General features: G+C 44.1%; 1 protein-coding gene across 1 annotated transcript; it reads right to left on the bottom strand.

Moving 5' to 3' along the window:
• Nucleotides 1-6987: 6987 nt before the first annotated feature.
• On the bottom strand, nucleotides 6988-16317 carry SLC16A12 (solute carrier family 16, member 12). The gene is made up of 6 exons (XM_009877171.1): nucleotides 16208-16317; nucleotides 14083-14186; nucleotides 12769-12912; nucleotides 9777-10368; nucleotides 8246-8505; nucleotides 6988-7250 (listed from the first exon to the last, which is right to left on the bottom strand). Exons 1-6 carry the CDS (start codon nucleotides 16315-16317, stop codon nucleotides 6988-6990), a joined length of 1473 nt encoding a protein of 490 aa, XP_009875473.1.
• Nucleotides 16318-18033: the final 1716 nt, after the last annotated feature.

The raw sequence follows: 18033 nt of genomic DNA, 5'->3' as shown, positions 1-18033 counted from the left end.
AAGAGTAGTGAGAGAGAAAAACAGATCTTAAGAAACCCCAACACCTTTCTCCCATTACTCCCTTCCTCCTGAGTGAAACATCAATCCCAATTTATCCACCTCTCCTCCGCACGAGCCAGGGTAACAGGGAATGGTGGGTGCGGTCAGTTCACCCAATGTTGTTTCCACTGTCGCTTCTTCCTCTGAGGGTGGACTCCTCACTCTCCCCCTGGGCCATTGTGGGGTCCCTCTCACGGGAGACAATCTTCACATACCTTTGTCCAACGTGAGTCCTCTCACAAGGGGCAACATGCCCCCACATGAATCTCTCCATGGGGTGCAGTCCTTCAGGGGAGAACTGCTTCAGCGCGAGTCCCCCATGGCGTCACCAAAGTCCTGCCAGCCAACCTGCTCCAGGGCGGGCTTCCCACGGGATCCCAACCCCTTTCAGGCATCCACCCACTCCAGCATGGGGTCCTCCACGGGCTACAGGTGGACATCTATACCCTGTCACCTCCATGGGCTGCAGAGGGACAGCTTGCTTCATTATGGTCTTCACCATGACACGGGGGACTCTCTGCTCCAGCACCCCGAGCACATCCCCTCCCCCCCCCTTCACTGACCTTGGTTTCTTCCCATATTCTCACTTCTCTGTCTCTCTGCCAGTTGTTGTGTGGTGCAGTTCTTTTTTCCCCATTTCTTAAATATTTTTTCACGCAGGTGTTCCTATCCTGCCATCACTGACAGGCTCAGCCTTGGCCAGTGGCAGGTCAGTCTTTGGAGCCGGCTGGCATTGGCCTATCAGACTCAGGGGAAGCTTCTAGCAGCTTCTTGCAGAAGCCACCCCTACATCCCTTCCCCCTCACCACCGAAATCCGGCCATGCAAAACCCAATACAGGGGTTATTGTGGCCAAAGTGTAGGACACTGCACTTGGTTTTGTTGAACTTTGTACTGTTGGCCTCAGCCCATCAACCTAGCTTCTCCAGGTTCCTCCGCAGCGTCTCCCTACCCTCTGGCAGATCGACAGTCTGCCCCAACTTGGTGTCATCCGTGAATTTACTAAGGGTAGACTCAATCCCCTCATCCAAGTCATCAGTAAAGATGTTGAATAGGACTGGGCCCAGTACTGAGCCCTGGGGGACACCACTGGTCACCGGACATCAACTGGATGCAGCATCATTCCCCACCACTCTCTGGGCTCAGTCATCCAGCCAGTTTTTAACCCAGCAAAGGGTGCACCCGTCCGAGCCAAGAAATGCACTGAACTGGACGAGGAAGGCAGAGTGTAGCTAGAGCAAAGAGTTGCGTGAGCACCGGAGAACAGGGCAAGAGAATGCAAAGGGCATGTGGGGAAAGGGGTGGGTGCCCACAGAGTCTAAGTGAGGAAAGAACAGCAAAAACAAGTGGAGAAGGTGAACATCTTCAGATATCCAACTAAAAGTCAGTATTCTTACAAGATACTGGCCAAATTCCACAGTATTGTGCCTCGATATAACAGGTCATGGTGCTCGGCGAAAACTAATTTTTTTATTCCGAAATGCTTCTGAGTCCTAGCAGGTAGCATAGAATAAAGCAAACTGGTGACAGAGCCTGTCAGGAAGGATGTTCACTTTGTTTCCAGCCATCCCGGAGCATCCCTGCCCCCTGCAACAGCAGTCCCATGTACAGACAGGATGGCGATGCCAGGCCTGAAGGAGTGTAAAACATGATGCCAGACGATGAATCATCAAGAAACCTCTCCCCTCTCAGTTCTCCCTCAGAGGATCTTTCATAGTGCAAATGAAAGTCTTCAGAAGCTTAGCAGTGTACATTATAGAATGTGGTGAACTGATAAGTGCCAAATGGAGTGTGGGAGAGGGATATGAAGACCTGATAAGGCTAGACAGGAACCAGATGCCTCCTGCAGCCTGGATATGGCACATTTGCCAAGACCCCTTAAAGGATATCCTGAGGGAAGGAGCTGTTTGAAGGCAGGACAGTCTTACCTCCCAGCTCCTCTTCCATGAACAACTGACCGTTGATCGGCCTTTTGCTTCATTTTTGGCAAAATGCATGTAACAGGTGATGCCCATGCATATGTTAGTGAAGATTTATCAGGAACACACAACCCATGAAGTGAACATGCGTCCCACGAAATGCCTTACTCCTCCCCATACTACATGTCGGTATGTAGATCGACCTGGGGAGGCACCCAAGGAAAAGCGTGAATAAACTGAGGTGGCGTAAAGACAGAAAATAAGGAGACAAGAATCATAGAATCATAGGATCATAGAAGAGTTTCGTCTGCAAGAAACCTTCAAGATCGCCCTATGAACACCACTAAACCATGTCCTTCAACACAACATCAACCCTTCTCTTAAACGTCTCCAGGAAAGAAGATGGTGGATGCATCCTGAAGCCTGGCTGGACAGACCAATGCAAGAACCTGGGCCACTGATATCTGCCTCTCTCTCTTTCTTCCCCTCCCCGTTGTCTAAGTAATGCAAGGTCTGTCATACTGCTTGTTTAGTTTATACTTAATTTCTTTCCTGTAATCATGAAGTATCATACGGCTTGCTATGATTTGTTATGTCTAGTCCTTTTTCCTTGCTATCCTTAAGCAATCACTATGCAAGGCGTAACATACAGCTTGCTGCAGTTTGCTGCATACCTCCCCTTTTCCTGGTTAGCATTAAGTCATATTATATTGCTTGCCCTAATGTGTATTGTACTTAACCGATTACTGTAAGTGCAGTCTATACATGGTAGGAAATGAATAAATGTTTGTGTATGGACCTTGAGACTTTTCTGTTGTCCACTCTGCTGGGGAATGACAAATCTAAATCACTTGTCTGCCTCTCCTGAGTGGGACGTGACATACAACCAGAACTTCTTCCTAAGAAAGGGCTGAGTCAAAATCCATCCTTATTTTTGAGCCACCTACCAGCTTCTCTCTTACGGCGTTGGCCCTACCTTTTTTTTTGGAGGAGAACAGGAGGGCCTGGGAGCAGGACTGCAGGTTGAAGTCAGGCACTGGTGACTACCTATGGTGTCATGCCCAGCTGTGTGGCCAAAAGGTACATTAAGCAACCTCATTGCCTTTCTCAGTCTTGAGGTTTTTAACTTCATTTAGCATTGTTGCCATCCAAAACCTCCCAAGGGCACAGAGGGCAGTGGGGAAGAATTAGAGGAAGAGGTGGTGCAGGTTTCCGAAGCTGTGGTGGCACATCTGTGCTCCCCTCCACACCCTTCCCTGCCTCTCTCCTGGAAAATGAACCTTGCAGAAATGAGAAGCATTTTGAGAACAATGTGAGCCTGAGTTTTATAAAGAGTCAGAGTGGCTCACTCTTCTCCACAGCAGGGAAATTGGCTGTGAGTCACAGCGATGCAAGAAATCTCTTTATTGTGCCTTTACCCTCCTCCCTTGAGGCTCTGGAGGATGGTGCTTGACCACAGCACTGCCCGGGAACGCTCTGTGCGAACACCGCCTTCTAGTCCCTGCCAGATGGCTTGGAAGCGACGAGAAATGGCATTTCCCACAGGGTGGTGCTGCTGCATCTCCCGGCTTGGCGACGCAGGGAAGCGGCTGAGCTTGAGCTTCGGGAAGCAAACAAAACGAAACACACATGTCGCAGTGTCCCAGTCCACGGGCAAAACCAGATCCACACAGAAACTCAACACCTCTCGATTCTCGAGCATGAATATATCACTGGTGTGTGCACTAGTGGCGCAGGGAAAAAAAGGAATGAAACTAAAACCCTCCAGGAAGTATTCATTTATGAATAAAAAGCACCTTCTGTATAGAAAACTCTACTGGAATACACCAGAATAGACACTTAGAAAAAGGCATTTTTCTGTTGAGGCAATCCCGGCTAAGGGCTTTGCTGTTCTGACTATGAAGTTCTTTTACAGCGTAACTTAAACAAGCTCTTCCTTCTCAGAGAAATTTATAATGCTTTAGAAAGCAGACTAGGAATTGCTGTGGCAATATAAAATACGTTCACCATGTAGTAGCACAGACAACTTTTGTTTTTCAGGATACAAATTTTCATCCGAGTTGACAGAAATGGATCCATTTTGTTTTTCTGAAAACAGGGTGTTTTTCAACAGAAGGTACTTGACTTTTCCAATGTCGTTTTCACACCATTTTCAAGGCACAATTTATTAAACGTTCCAAAGCCGATCTGATAAAAATTGTCACTATAACACAAGCAATTTCAGAAGGATGACAATTTCCCCATTTCAAACCTCATGGAATGGAAATAGGTGGGATGACTTAAGCAGTTTCACTTACACTGAATTTCCGCTCACTGCTTGGAATAGAGTATTATCTCAGGAAGGATTCATGTGAGGTAGGATCCGTCTGTTTCTGCCTTGAACAGAGGTTATCCCATCCGAGTCAGACCAAGCTGTCCTGGGAAGGTACCACCTGAAACATTTCACATGGCAGGATGAGGATGAGCTGTTCAGTCTGGGTTATGTAAACCAGGGGGTAGAATTTTGGCAAGACACTTTGCAAGCCTGGGTTGTATTCCTGTTGCTTCCACTCGCAGGTCATTTCTTGTCACGCTTCCTTCCTTCTATTTCTTAGTTGGGGTATTCATGACAAGGCTGATATTTCACCGTGTGTTTTATGCACAGAATGCATCGTTCTGGTATATAAGCTTTTGTCCATTGGCTTAAGTCAGAGCAAAAACAGTGTTAGAAAATTCTGAAATAATTCTACCATTTTTCACAACAGGTCTCTGTATAAAACCAGTTGAACCTTTCCTGCTAAATTAGCTATTTCAAACAATAAATACTGCCTTAAACACATAAATGGAAAAGACTATGAAAAAATATGTTGAAATGAAAAAATAATAAATGTATTACACAGTACTGTTTACTACGGTAAAAACATATGTAGTGTAATTCCAACAGGCTTCTACAATTGCAATTCTGGCATGACTAACTGATTACATGCCACAATACGATTAATAAAATAATTAAATTTTTGTAAAGTAGATGACAGTGGTCATTTTGCATTAAGAGCTAAAACAAAATCTTCATCAGTACTAATTCATAAAGCTACTTTTTTTTTTCAAGCATACCTAATTTTCCAACTCATAAGAAATACTCATGGATAATTTTTGTCTTTTTTATTAACATATGTTAAAACAAAAATTAAGGCCCAGGACTCAATTGCCACACAGAGCTGAAAGAAGGTTATGCCACTAGTTTTAAGCAGTTTTTCACTCCCACTCTTACTTTGTAGACTGGGTACACAGACCGTGCTACTGGCTCTGACCATGCTTCTGAAGCAGGGCAGCAAGAAATGATTTGAGACAACTGAAGTCAAACAATTTAATATGTTGTATTTGAAATAAGCATGAATAATAAAACTTGATACACATACTATTCATATATATGTATATATAAATACATTATATCCTTATGGCTGTACCTTTGATCTAAATCAAATTGTTGAACATCAGTCTGTGCTGCTTTCCCTTCTGAGGCACAGAATGGAATAGGACACTGTGAGCAACCATTGAATACACTGCAGATTAACGAAACTACTAGTTCAGCACTGCTGAAAATTATTAGGACTCTGATCAATTTGCTAATGAACAGAATGCAGTTCTATACAGCATCAAAACACAGAAGTGATTTGCATTGCAGAATGTGAAGCCCTTCCACCGCTGGCAGCAGTTTCCCTCTGGAAATGTGAAGACACTCCTTTATTCATTAGATCACCACATCAGTGATTTACCTCAGGAGCTACATTAGAAGTCTATAGCTCCGATGAAGCAGTCAGATGTAGCATATTCCTCGCACAAGTAGCAGGAAACTGTCAGCACATAGCAGCTGTTGTGTTCTGACCGCCCAGGACAAGGGACAAGGGACGGGATCAGCTCTTCGGCTGGCACAAATGAGGAGCAATTTGCACCCCGGCAGGGACACTTCCTGGGCCCGAGAAGAGACAAACCTGCCACTGGAATCCACAGAAGCAACTTTGTCTGCCAGCATCCTCTTTACTAAAAGCTTGTGGAGTGGGCATGCACGGGCTCTAGGTTTCTTTGACAGCTGCTGATTTGACAGGAGGAAGAGGCTCTGTGTTTGGAAAAAAACATGAGCCTCTCCTCTGCTCTCCCAAGATGCCTTTGGGCTTTTTCCAACTGATGCGGCTAAAGCAGGTTTATCTGTCACTGTGCCTAGTCCTCTGGGCACAAATTTACTCCTCTTCAGATAGTAGAAGAGTCACAACATCTCTTCCACCCTCCTAGACAAGGATCAGCTGGAGGATCATACCTGGGATGTCGATGTTTAGAAATTCAACCTGTAAAGGTATTCGGGAAACAAAAGCAGCAACTATCTCATTTTTTTTGCTGTAGGGGGCTTGGGAAAGTAGGCCTAAAACCATATTTGAAATTAAATTGAAACTTCTGTACAAAATTCAGGCACACTGGAAAAATTATAGCTGCCCTAGAGCTACTTTCAGCCTAAATCACAGTTTCCTGATAGATTTTAAAAACAAAACAAAACGGCTTTGGCATTTGAAACAGTTATTTGCAAAACATTTAATGTAGACTGATAAATGTGGTTTTTGGTGGCGTGCATGATTGCTCCATTGAAACACAATAGATCAGAACGCAAAAAAGCTGATTTCATTAATAATATTTTTAAAATAATTTAAAATTTATTGTTCAGTTTTACTGATTGATTACTTTATAGTTTTCTTTTGATTATAGCCAATTATCATCTCTGAGAATACCTGTGGAGTCGATACACTGCACTTCAAATAAATCTGTGAACATTTGTATCTACAAACTCTATTTTCAATCTAGCTTTCTCCTATTACTGCATTCGCTTAGTATTACTGTTGCTGTATGTAATGTTTATCCAGTTAAAATGTGACAGATTAAAAAAAAAAAAATCAACTGAGGGATGCCTTGTTTCACAGGAGTAATATCTTCAACAGTACAAGACTACAGAGCCACCTCCGTCTCAGTCACGGCTGCGTGGTGCCGAGTCCCGTCAGCACTCGTCATCTGCTGCTGTGGCTGTTTGTATCCGCAGCCAGAAATTCAGCACCCTTTTGGTCTAATTCTGCTGTGACAGAATAAGCCATTGCCCCATTTGTCCAGATGTGCTGTTTGGTGCTGGTATCATTGGTAAATGACTGCAAATGGGTTCTTTTGATTTTCTTTGCTAGTCTTGCAAAGCCCAATAACATTGAACTAAATATCATAGAAAATCCACAGAGGAGGAATGAGGCAGTATAACTGCCAGTTGTGTCCACAAGCCAACCTGTAGGAAAAGAAAACATATTTTTTCAAAGGTCTACCAAATTTACAAATCATGCCCTCAGCAGGCAGATAAGATTTTTATAGGCTTTTGTTTAGAGGTCAAACCCATGAGAAAAGGGACAGCAGTCATCACCACAATACTAAATAAACATCTTTCAACTGCATGGATTTAACTGGCAGTCTTTAGACATGCTGAGAGAGCCCTGGGATTAAATACTGTGTGTGTGAGAGCCTCATACAGAAACATCTAGTGAGCTACATCCTAGGCTCATGCATCACTTCATTCCATTTTGCGGTATTTTTTGCCATAGAAAATTAAATTAAAAGCTTCAGAAGCAGAGATTAATCGGGAATCAATGTGAACAGCAGACAAAATACGCAAGACTGTTCATTTGAAAAAAGATATCTGTCCTTTCACAATATTAAAAATCATGTCAAGTTCTTTCTAAAGAGTAATAGAAGCACGGCTCTCATTCTTACTTCACTGTAATGGAACCGATGGGGAAAACGATGGTCAGATATTAACAATGATGAGCTTAAAACCAAGCAGTAGTGAAGCTGAGTCACCCACCTGTTCAAGGCAGTTTGGAGATTAAAAGATCAAGTTCTCCACACACAAAACAAATAACCTTGGAATGAAACTCTCTTTAGGTTACATTTTCACAATTGTGTCATGTCACAGTGAAATTTTTTGTTCCCTCGACTTGCAGAATTTTTGAATTACATGAAGTGATGCTGTAACAGCTCTTAGAAGCCCCATTCCATACTGGTTTGGTTTTTTAAATTTCAACTCACTCTATATGCAGAAATCATCCCACCAAGGCTGGGCTTCAGTGAGATCTAGAGACTAATGAAGGTCTAGGTGTATTATTTCCCTGCCCAGGGGCTACCTCCACATTCAGTGTGCATTTTTTGCCCTTCCTCTCCTTTTACATTACATCACCAGGTAAATATGAAGCAGCAATAAGTTTATAGGAAAGTTATTTTTGAACTGACCTGCAACAGGTGGGCTCACTAGATACGGTACGGCATGCAGAAAATACACAACACCCAGTGCTGATGACAAGGAAGAAGTTCCCACTACATCTGCTGTCACGACAGGGATCAACGTTACATATGCTCCGTCAAAGTAGCCAAAGGTAAATGAGAAAGGAACAAGCAAGGGGAAGTTTTGGAGAACTGGCAGGAAAAGACAGCAGAGGCCATCCATTCCCACAGCAAAGAGGTAGCAAAAGTGCCGATGCTTCTTCAAACACCTGCAAATTTCAAAACAGAAAAGAAAAAGTTTATCTTTGGACACAGCATCTCGGTTTCTATGCCCTGGCATGAAGCACTTCAGTCTCCTTCTTTTGTATAGCTCAAATTTAAGGCCATTTTCTTACACAGTCTTCAAGATGAAAAGATCAAAGCTGATGAGCCTAGGCAGGGAAAAATGTCTACAGCTGCAGAAACAACTGGTAAGCAGCAGCCCATGCTGCCTGCCAGGGGAGCCAGTTAGCTCAGGGGTTTGAGTGCGGTGCTGACAACAATGACAACACCGCGATCGCGGGTTCGATACCCACTCGGTCGCCATGTGTTGCCTGGTCTAGTCCATTCTATGATTCTTCAGGCTGCCCTGGCAAGTGAAGATGCTCCGCTGCCAAGATTTTTCAGCCCTCTGAAGTTTCAATGTTCAAAGCAGCTTTCCATCGGGCTTTACACCTCAGCTCAGCAAGGCATTCCCAGTATTATGCAAAAAATACTACAGCATACCTCTCTTATATGTTATCCTTTGCATTAGCCCTTAAACATTGGAGTTAGCGTGAGCAAAGTGAGATGGCAATTTCCTTTCTCCCTGTGTCACAAAACTACTAACTGATTTTTCCCACAGACTGAATATGCACAAAAAATCCTTCTTAACTTACCCAGTCTCTACTGGTGTTACAAATGTTGCACACAGGTGTTTGGAGTGAGCTGATTTAGCAAAGCACAATGTATTCTCATATACTGGAAAATGTGTAACAATTTTAGGACAGTTCTTTTGAGTATGTGCCTCACAAGTGTTGGGCCAGACCCTTGACCCTTTTACATGACTTCTGTGCCTCCCCAGCAGCACAAAACAGATGGGAAGGCAGAGTGAGATCCTCTAGGAAATAGGTGCAGAGGCTCATGCTCTATATACCTCATGCAGGGGGTTACGTTTCCTCTGTCAAATACAAGAGTTTAGCACAAACACATCATTTCTTCAGGAAAAGAAAACAACTAACCAGAGGAACTGAACCAACTCAGAGGAGAAAAAACTGTGAAATAGTAAGCATTTCTGAAAATTAGACTGTGATGTTGTTGTTTTTTCTCAAAGCTACACATCCTACAGAAAAAGTCCATAATCCCATGACAGGGAGGTTGGATTAAATGATCTCTACAGTCCCTTCCAGCCTAGGCCATTCTATGATTCTATGATAATGTTAACTTCTATATGTGTTACACCTCACTCATATCCAGCTTCCCACTAGCTGAAGCTTACACTTGCTTAGCCATAAGCCATTACCTTCTGTCTGTTAGCCATCCAAAGGTGATGTTACCAATGATGTCTATGACACCAAGTATGGACATGAGAAAGGCAGCCTCGTGGTGACTCACTCCAACGCTCAAAGCATAAGGCACTAAGTAGACAAAAAGAGGGCTACAGCCATATGCCATAAATAAAACCGACACTGCCAACACCATGAAGCCTGGCATCAGTAAAAAGTCATATTCCTTCCATGAACAGTAGCATAAACATTCATGAGACCACACTTTGATCAAAGGTGAACAGATGGACATTTGCTTTAAGTCTTGTTTCTGTGCTACAGGGACATAATCCTGCTCAAGCAACTCGGGAGCGGTTTTACAGTCCTCCTTAAGAGCAATCGGCCGCATCAAGGCACCACAGACACAGAGGTTTAAAACAAAGCCTCCCAGGATGAGCAAAGCTCCACGCCAGGAAAACTGCTCGATTAAGAGCTGCACCACAGGGGCCAGGATGAAGGTACCAATTCCACTTCCTGACATGGCTATTCCATATGCCAGCGCTTTTCTTTTGTTGAAGTACTTGCCCACCATCGCAATGGCCGGAGAATAGCAGAGTGCAAACCCAAGTCCTGGAAGAGAAAGCACAGTGCAAGTGGCTTGATACTAAGCATGACGTATGAAACACATTAAACCACGTAACCTGCTTTCATTAGCACAAATGAATAGGAACTTTTTTCTGATTCTTTACCTCACAGCCCAGTCACATACTGTGAAGAAAAACCAGGATGACTCCTGTCTTCCACTGTGAGGGTCAATGACTTGACAAACCTAATAGATCATCATTAATCCACGATAACAAGGCTCAGAAAGAAGTGATGGTGTTCACTTAATAACAAGGCCAAGGATGATCAAAAAACATCTGATGAATGGTGTGTCAGTCTCTTGTGGATGCAAGATGAGATCTTGCTCCAGGGTCTGCACAGATGCTGGCACTGAGCGCAGTGTCCTGATGAGGGACCACTTTGGTTTTCGGTCTGTTGCAACCCTGAACATCAGGTTTTGAGCCCTCTGAAACACAGTCTCTGTTATTAAAATTCTACAAAAAGCCTTTTTTTATTCAGCTAAACAAACTCCACACAGCAGCTGCTTGGAGTCCTGACCATTTTAAATCCCTGCCTACAAGTAAAGAGCAAGGGGAAAAGCCTCAGAAAACAAAGCCATGACCAGTTTAGTATACAAGTAAGATCCATCTCTTGGACAGGGAAAAGGACTGTGGTCTCTGCTGCAGAACCAGAGAGCAGATTTTGGTCATCAAATGCTTGCCCTAACACTAATATATATATTTCTGAATCGGTCACAGAAATAAGATCCTGACTAGGGTTTTGGAGCATGTCCTACATTGAAGGGTAAAACTGTCCCCACTGCCTTGGCAGAACTTGCCAATAGAGGAGCTTAATCAGCTGGCGCTGTAACCAGCTTGCCACGTCCTCCTCAAAGGCTGCACTGTGTGGGGCGGGCACTAAGCCTTCCAGGACAGGATAAGTGGATTAGAGGGATTCTGGTGGCGGGTGCCCACTCTGACACCCCTCAGGAGACAAGGGGAGGAGCAGGGCAGAGAGCTGGGGCAGCAGAACCAGAGGAGCAGCCCTGAGCTAGACACCATCACTCGAGAGCTGTGAAAATCATAATCTACTTGGAGTACACACCATTTATTTTTTAGTGAGTTGTTATGGTGAAATAGGTCTCCCAAAAGCCAGTAAATGTCCTGTGAAAGATGGAAACGCAAAGCTTGGGGTTGAAAACCTTTTCATACCTTTCAGAAGGAACTCTGCTGCTTACTGCCACTCCCCCAGCTCCCCTCTGCTTCACTTCCCACAGTTTCAAGCTCTGCAGCTTTTACGGCTTTAGACCTTCAAAAGTTATGCTCCCACCTCCTCTCAAGGCCTTTACCAGGGGTTCACCTCTCCATTAATCAGTCCCCACAGACTAGAAATCCACTGCTTGTAGAATTGCCTCTTTACAACTCCATGTACAAAGTACAACTTCTTTTCCACCTCAGTATTCACAGCGGTTCTCACTAAGGAAGCCTCAGTGGCATTAGCATGGTATGTGGCACAGTCCCTCTAGTTACAAGGAGCCTTTTTGTTATGAACACATTTGTCAAAGATTAACATTGTAATACAGGAGTGACATGCACTATAATAAGGCTTTTATTTTTTTTTAAAAAAAGCCCAAATAAGCTGTTGGCAGCATGAGAACTGCAGTAATTCCACCAACTTGTTACTAAACAGTAGGGGACCAAGTACAAGGGCTTATATCACCGTGGCTACCAGGTCAATATTAATGAGGAAGGAATGTCAGTGTGACCATGGGCACCTCTCAAGCTCCTCTGTGCACAGCAAACACAGGGAGATAGGACAGAGCATTTGCTATCACCATACCTGAAAGCAAATGGAGGAGCTGCTACAGCAACACTACCAACCAGCAATTTGTCTGCTTTTCAAATGGAATGTGATGCAGAAAAAAATAAGGTGCACAGCCGAGGTACCAGGTGTTAACCCAGTGCTCCTCTGCCCACTTACTCTTTTGTTTTGTTTTGTTTTAAACTCTGTTTAGTTTTTTTAATAGGTAAATATTTGGAGGTAGTCTAGAACTCCTACCATAACAAAATCCTTCCAAATCACAAGCAAAAAAAGGAAACATTTTTGTGTGTCAGCTGCTACAGCAGTCTTTCCTGTCCTCCCATAATTTCAGAGCTTTATCAGTAGTCCTCTCTCTAACAGAAGTTAGAGAATTGTTTTTGCAGTATGCTGCATTTGGGCTGTGTGAGCCTCACTGAGTGCTGAAGCCCTCACGGGGGCAGCCAAAGCCTCTCTTTTACAATGAAGGGACTGGGTGAGTATCTCTTGACCAGTTGGGTGGCAATCCGACATGGAGAAGAGATCACCCTTCTTGAAAGGAATGACCATTATTTTTAACACTCCCATGTTGTCTTCCTGGCAGGAACAAAGGGGCTGAATGCCTCCTACCTGTAAGGACTCCTAATGATAAGTAGAGATGTTCCAGGCTGGTGGCGAATGAACTCAGAATTAGTCCAGCAGATGCAAGCAGCCCTCCTAGCATGATACCAACTTGGCAGGATACATGATTACTGATTAAACTCCCAAGTGGGGCTTCAAAGAAATAAATAAAGCTGGTAGTTAATGCCAGGTCCCCACAAAGGTTTGTTGCAAGCCATCAAGGAAAAGGAAGCAATAGACAAGCAGGAGAAATCAGTGATCACAGCTACACCGAGTTGTCTTCCAGCATCCCCCCATCACGATGATGTGAGCACCAAAAAATGTCAAAAAACAATTTTCCTGAAAGTCAGGATAAAGCTGAAATTTACATTACCGTTCTCAGCAGCTATTTTAGTAGATCAAAATCATTACGGGATACAGCTACTCTGCAGTTTTTGGGGTCAAGAGAGGCCACAGTGACAACCCACACTGTTCACTACTCTCCCACCTGAAATTTGCACTTCAGCCCTCAGCAAGTTCAGGTGTCCTTCCTTGCCACTCCCTGGCCATGTGAGCTTCGTGTCAGGCCCAAACAGGAGAGGTCTCACATCTTTTGGACCACCTCCAGGGTTGCTACACTTCTCCTGCATTTCTCCCATGGCCTGTCATCACCAGCCCTCTTCCTCTTCACTACCTGCAATACCAGGTCAAGGTTATCCTTATTTCTCTTTATTCTCCAAGATAGACTCTGGCTGACACAGAACAATTGCTATGTCTTATTCCAACTGTGCCCCTGTGCCTTTGTAGAAATTCCCATAGAGCATAGATTTTCACCCAGCTATACATTTTTAAAGTAAACCTATGAGTAATTTGGTACAACTGCTGCATTGATGTGTGTCATGTAACACATGTAACACTGAATTTTCTTTAGATGGAAAAGACTATTCGTAGATGTGCAGGTTTGCTAAAAGGATGACTATGACTTGATCTGAAGGCAAGATATACGCCCTGTGCTAAGTCTCAAATACGATTCCAATCAAAACACAAAAGAAACACGTGCTCAGTTAGTAGCTCACAAACACAACTCGTCCCACTAGACCTCGACAAAAGTACATTTCTCAAAACTTAGATCATTCGACAAAACAAAGTTCTGCTTCTTCTCTATAGTATGAAGACACTCCCTTCCTGCACAACTATGTTGAGGGAAGCAACTTGCATATACCATACCCCAGAGACCCCACAGTATCTGTCTTTCCCAGCTGACTCCACTAGTTTTCAACATGCTAAAACCAGATGGAGCTGAAGAAAAAGCAGTCACAGTAGTCTTAAAAAGGTAATACACACCACAGAGCATTGTAGCACAATCAACAATGGAGTGGATCCATGCTGTTCTGGCATAATCCTGCCCAAAGTATGCCTGGAACTCAACAAAAAAAATGGAGATGCACCTAGGAAAGAAAACATGAACATGAATCTGTTGAATGTGGAACATTGCCTCACAGAAAACACTAGACTCACTCTTCGGGTATAGAGTACCCACTTGAAGGTCCTCTCCAGTGCTCAGGAAAATCAGAACTGTGGTTTGCCTAAATCCCGGTGAGATGCAGAAATTTTTACACAGTTTCTAAAGGATATTGGAAATGAAGGACTACCTTAATGCACAAGGGACAAGACATGAAATGATGTATGCAAGCTGAGTAATTTCAACAGTACTCTCTGTGAGGCACCTAGGCTGGGGTGATTCAACCAGACAAGAATCATTGCTTTGCGCTGGCAACAGCTTAATCACAAATTGGTGTCCAACTATTATCCTAACAGCGGGATTGGACAGTTAGGCTGACGTAGGACCTAATTCAGACAGATAACTACTTCAAAGTGGTATCTGCTGCTAGATATTATTTTTAACTGGATCTAAACTGAAGTTGTAATTATCACAAACTTACAGACCACATCATGATGTTGCTTCCCTAGTACACAAAGTCTCAGCTCTCCAGTTCTTCACCGACCTGGTTTCTCACTAGTGGTGGCATTCACCTCTGCAAAAAACGGCCAGGCAGAACCAGCATAGTACCTATAGAGTCAACACTACCTATAGCTATGTGTTCACAGATGTACAAGTGCAAAGCAAGTGAAAAGCAACTGCTCATAAACGGAGAATCAAAACACAGCAGGAGCCCACAGACATTCCAACAGTTTATTAAAATGCTTCTAGGAGAGGTTACTTTGCTCTGCTTAACGAGTGTTACTGTTCTACCTGTCTCTGCAGGGGGGCGGATTAAAAGGCTGAATAGCTGCATTCTGGTTTCTGAATCAGCAACAGATCCCTTTTGCCCTCTTTTTTCCTCCTGCAAATCAGCAAACAACCACTTTCTTCAGCTTTTTTCCTGCACATACTTCACTCTTGTATATACTTGAGATGTGTTCCAGCCATTAAATGATTTCTTGGATGTAACACATTTCAAACAGCAAAAAAGAATTAAATCTACTAGGAAATCTCTACCCATATTACATATGGGTATATGTGCATACATAAATGAACATTGTGTCAGCATCTCCATGTCTCTTGTGCTGTTGATTCCAAGACCCTAGACTTTAGACCTCTAAACCTGGCAGCTTTATTTCAAAAGAAAGGTAAAATTTACATTGGAAACATTATATTTACATTATACTGACTGTTCAACAAGACACTGTCCACTGAGACAGTATTCCTCACTTATCAGGGTGCCTTTATCTCCTTAATATATCTTAAATGTCCGTGTTCACACACACCAGGCTCCTCTGTCTCCAGCCAACATCAAAGTCACCCAACAGCAGCTGTGGAAGCTATCTCATTCCGGATGTATACATTATGTTTACACAAGGCAGCAGTCTATTCTTGTTCTTTCTTTTAAGAAGCCTTTTTTAAAAAACACATTCTGTGTATTTTGGATATCAAAGGGTGGAGATAGCTGCCTCCTCTCTAGGGCACAAACCTGCTGCAGGCAGGATGGCACCTGAGGTGCTTGCCATAGAAGAAGGGGGTGTTTACAGGTTTTTCAGACTCAGGAGCCAAACAAGTTCACTGGGACTAGCAGAAAGGAGCATGGCTGTTGGATCAGAGTGACACAGTGGACCCAAAGGGACCCTACATGATTCCTCCCTCCCTGACCAAACCACCACAGCCTGAAACAATCCTGCCTGCCCCAGGCTTTGATCCTGTAAGAAGTCAAGGAGAGGGTGCTAAGAGATTGAACAGCTCTCAGAGGCTGAAACCAGAGGGCTCATAATCCCTCAGCCCTCCCCATAGCCTTAGTGGTTTCAGGAAGCTTTGAAAAATGTAGCAAGAGAGAGGTTTGTAGCTAGTCAGAATAATCCCTGTGGTGGGAGATCAGTGGAGACGCCAGTTCCTCTTCCTATGGGAGGAAGAAAAAAACACAAGGGGGTGTAATGCCACAAACAGAGTAGAAAGAGAAGAAGCAAGCCCCTTTACCTCGTTACTGCCCTGGTACAGATAGTGACAAGGAAGCAGCCGGCAACGATCATCCACCCCCAGCCCCCGTCAGGAGGGCCAGCGTGCTGGGCCCGCCGTGGCGAGGCCATGGTGCCGGCCAGGGCGATTCCTGCCTCTTCCCCGCCTCAGTAGCAGGGGCCAACTCCGGCCGGCTTGCCCAGCATGGGCCCTGGCCGCCTGGCACAGGGGTCACTGGCCATCTGGAGACGGAGAGAGAAAAAAAACAGTCAAGGAGGGAATCAGGGTACATCGCACACACTTTAGATCCACACGGCTGAGCTAGGACATGCTGCTTTGGCCTCACCCTACAAAAGCCAGGGTTTTCTTTCAAATGCAGTCTGTGAAAAACTGTTGGAAGCAAGAGCGCCACTGGAATTTGGCCCTGTGTCTGGTATAATTTATTTCAGGGTAATGTGCCTAGCAGTTACATCCTAGCACAATACCCTTCTTACCCTCAAATGTCATTAACAGATACATGTAAGTCATAAACGTTACTGGTGCCAGTCACTACAGGTTGTTTACCTCCAGTGGGTTTTCCCGACTCACATCAGGCCTTGGCCTAAATTGTATTTGCAATTGCAGTCTCCCTCAAAGTAGCTATGCATCCTCATACACAATTTAGTGCAAAATTTTTGTTTCCACCTTTATCCGAAAAGGGAATATTCACTGCAGTGCTGATGTTGAATTGACCACATTGTTCTTAGAAGCCAAATCTTAGATGAAGGCTGTAATCAGACAGGACATGGTGACTTCATTTTCTGAGCATGGATAGTTCACTGAAAGTTAGAGCTGGACTATCCCCATCTTCTATCCACTTAGTGTCTGCATCCAGGCCATGACATGGGCTCTAAGTGCACACTGAGTGCTGCAGGAGGCCAAATGACACCCACAGGACCCTAGATGAGTAACCAAGTCATGTATGTTGGAGTAGCTTTGCTAATGCTGTGGGTACCACCAGCAGCATGGGAACAACAGCCCTTTAGTCCTTTCTGCAACAGTGATTGCACGGCAGGGCTAGATCCAGGGACCCAGGACACCCCATGTTTTTGCAATTGCCAGCAGACACCTAGCCCCTGGGGTGAATCAAAGATTTATAAGATATAAGCAAACTATCTGGGATGTCTTTCAAGTTTTGCTTGGAGAGAAACCTCAAACAGCTTCTACACCGCCTAATATGACAGATGCTGAATATGCAACATTCCCACTGACAAGAACCATGGGCTTCCCAGGATATGTTGCCTGTTACAGCACATAAGAGGGCTGCCAAGTTGCTCAGAAGTGCAACTCAAGAAAGCAGCCACATGGCTAACTATGTCCTTCCTCAGGTCTTAAAGATGCTCAGCCAAGTAATGCTTAAGGCTTGGCTCTGCAAAGCCCAGAGGTCCCTGACACAAAACAGCAAGGCACCCGCAGAGCCAACCCTAAAATATCACTGCAGGTGAACCTTTGAGAAGTGTTCATCAGCTTCCTTCCCTGAGATATCATAAGGGACATCTCAAAACCACTAAAAAATAATTTCAAGAAAACATGTATGTTGCCAGACTTAAAGATGAACAAAGTAGGAGAAAATAGGAATGACAAACCAAAACCCACAGTGCATTGAAAGCTTAAATTTGTACTGTGCTGTAAATAAAATCCTGTCACAACACTGTACAAGAGAATCAGTGGGCTCTTTTTTGGTAGTCTGCTGATTTAAAAAGGATAAGAAGCCTTATCCTCATCTACCTGCTTGGCTTTCAAAGCCCAGGAACTGCAGCTGATCACATAGGGCACAATCAAGCCCTATATACAATCACAAGTCAGTC

Source organism: Apaloderma vittatum, unplaced genomic scaffold (genome assembly GCF_000703405.1).
Source record: "Apaloderma vittatum isolate BGI_N311 unplaced genomic scaffold, ASM70340v1 scaffold11079, whole genome shotgun sequence".
Taxonomy (NCBI): Eukaryota; Metazoa; Chordata; class Aves; order Trogoniformes; family Trogonidae; genus Apaloderma; species Apaloderma vittatum.
Note: the sequence above shows the minus strand (reverse complement) of the source record. Positions and strands in the feature narration are given on the sequence as shown.

Coding starts and splice junctions, on each gene's coding strand:
- SLC16A12 (XM_009877171.1), bottom strand. CDS start 16,317: ATGGCCTCGCCACGGCGGGCCCAGCACGCTGGCCCTCCTGACGGGGGC. Junction 14,187..16,207: donor TGTACCAGGGCAGTAACGAG/GTAAAGGGGCTT, acceptor TTTCTTTCCTAG/GTGCATCTCCATTTTTTTTG. Junction 8,506..9,776: donor GGATGGCTAACAGACAGAAG/GTAATGGCTTAT, acceptor TGAAATTTGCAG/GTGTTTGAAGAAGCATCGGC.